At 40.1% G+C, this 1,305-nt stretch overlaps 1 gene segment (V, D, J or C); it reads left to right on the forward strand.

Annotated features, from left to right (window-relative positions):
- Positions 1 to 279: 279 nt before the first annotated feature.
- LOC111610638 lies at positions 280 to 1,302 on the forward strand (the record flags this gene model as incomplete). The annotated part of the segment is given in 2 exon segments: positions 280 to 576; positions 671 to 1,302. Coding segments are annotated over 2 exon segments (687 nt in total), but the record flags the coding sequence as incomplete, so codon positions are not given.
- Between the last annotated feature and the right edge of the window lie 3 nt (positions 1,303 to 1,305).

The raw sequence follows: 1,305 nt of genomic DNA on the forward strand, positions 1-1,305 counted from the left end.
TCTTTTCCTCGTGCTGTTACAAGACATTTGATTTTCCTTTGAATTTAAAAATTACGTTTGCTTGTTTGCCGGTACAAGAATGTTTTCCACTCAAAATTACTCAAGTAAAAAATGGTTTTACATAAAATAGACTTTTTTAATTCCAGGTTCAGTATACGCAGTAAGTCTTCAATAAAAGTTAAACCAGTCCAGTCCTCAACTAGTACCTTTTTTTTTTTTTAATTTGGCCCTCTGTGTATTGGAGTTTGACCACCTGATTTATAATATAAGACATTTCACTATAGTGACCAATGATTAAGTAGCGTTATCCCAGATATGTCTTGGATAACTTCTACCAACCTGGAATGTAATAGTTCCCTTTGTAAATCGAGATGACCGAGTCTCAACCATGAACACTGAAAGCAGACACTGATCACATGAGGCTTGAGTCCACTCTGATTGGCTTGTCACAACCAGTCTTGTCTCTAGGAAGTAGAGCACATTAAGAGATTCTATCAGTGAAGCAAAACCATTTAAAGAAAATGACTCCTCTTATGTTTATTGGCTATGTGACATGTCTGATCCTGGAAACTTTGGGTAAGTTGTGACTTTAAAAGTTTTATTTTATTGGCTCTTCAATGTTGCAGCCATAGCAGAAAGTTACGTGTGTGTGTTTCTTCTCCATTTTCAGTTCGTTTGGAAGCTCAGACTCCATCACCGTCTTTGCATTTTGAATCGGTCAGCGTCGGCTCAAATGTGACTTTAAAGTGTTTCTATAAAGAAACTGATGGAGTGATTTTCTACTGGTATAAACAAACTCCAGGGCAGAAACCACAGCTGATGTCAGAGTTTTATAGATATAAGAGAAATGGCTCACTTACGGGTGAATTTTGCAATGATCCACGATTTGAGCTGGAAACTGGCAAAGACAAAAACCACTTGAGGATCTCCAGTGTGCAAATGTCAGACTCTGCTACTTACTACTGTGCAGGAGTTCATACATATCTGTATACATTTTTAGAGGGCATTACAGTCCATGTAAAAGAACCAAATCTGAACATTTGGACCTTGGTCGATCAGTCCAGATCTGAGATCAACCGGCCAGGAGGTTCTGTGACTCTGAAGTGTACGGTACAAAGTGGGACCTGTGATGGGCAACACAGAGTTTTCTGGTTCAGAAACTCTGAAGAACACCTTCCAGAGATCATTTACACCAATGGAGCCAGTGATGACCAGTGTAAGAAGAAGCCAACCACACAGGCACACAGCTGTGTGTACAGCCTATCCATAGAGAGTCTGGACGCGTCCAATGCCGGGACCTACCCA

Source organism: Xiphophorus maculatus, chromosome 13 (genome assembly GCF_002775205.1).
Source record: "Xiphophorus maculatus strain JP 163 A chromosome 13, X_maculatus-5.0-male, whole genome shotgun sequence".
In the NCBI taxonomy this organism is placed as follows: Eukaryota; Metazoa; Chordata; class Actinopteri; order Cyprinodontiformes; family Poeciliidae; genus Xiphophorus; species Xiphophorus maculatus.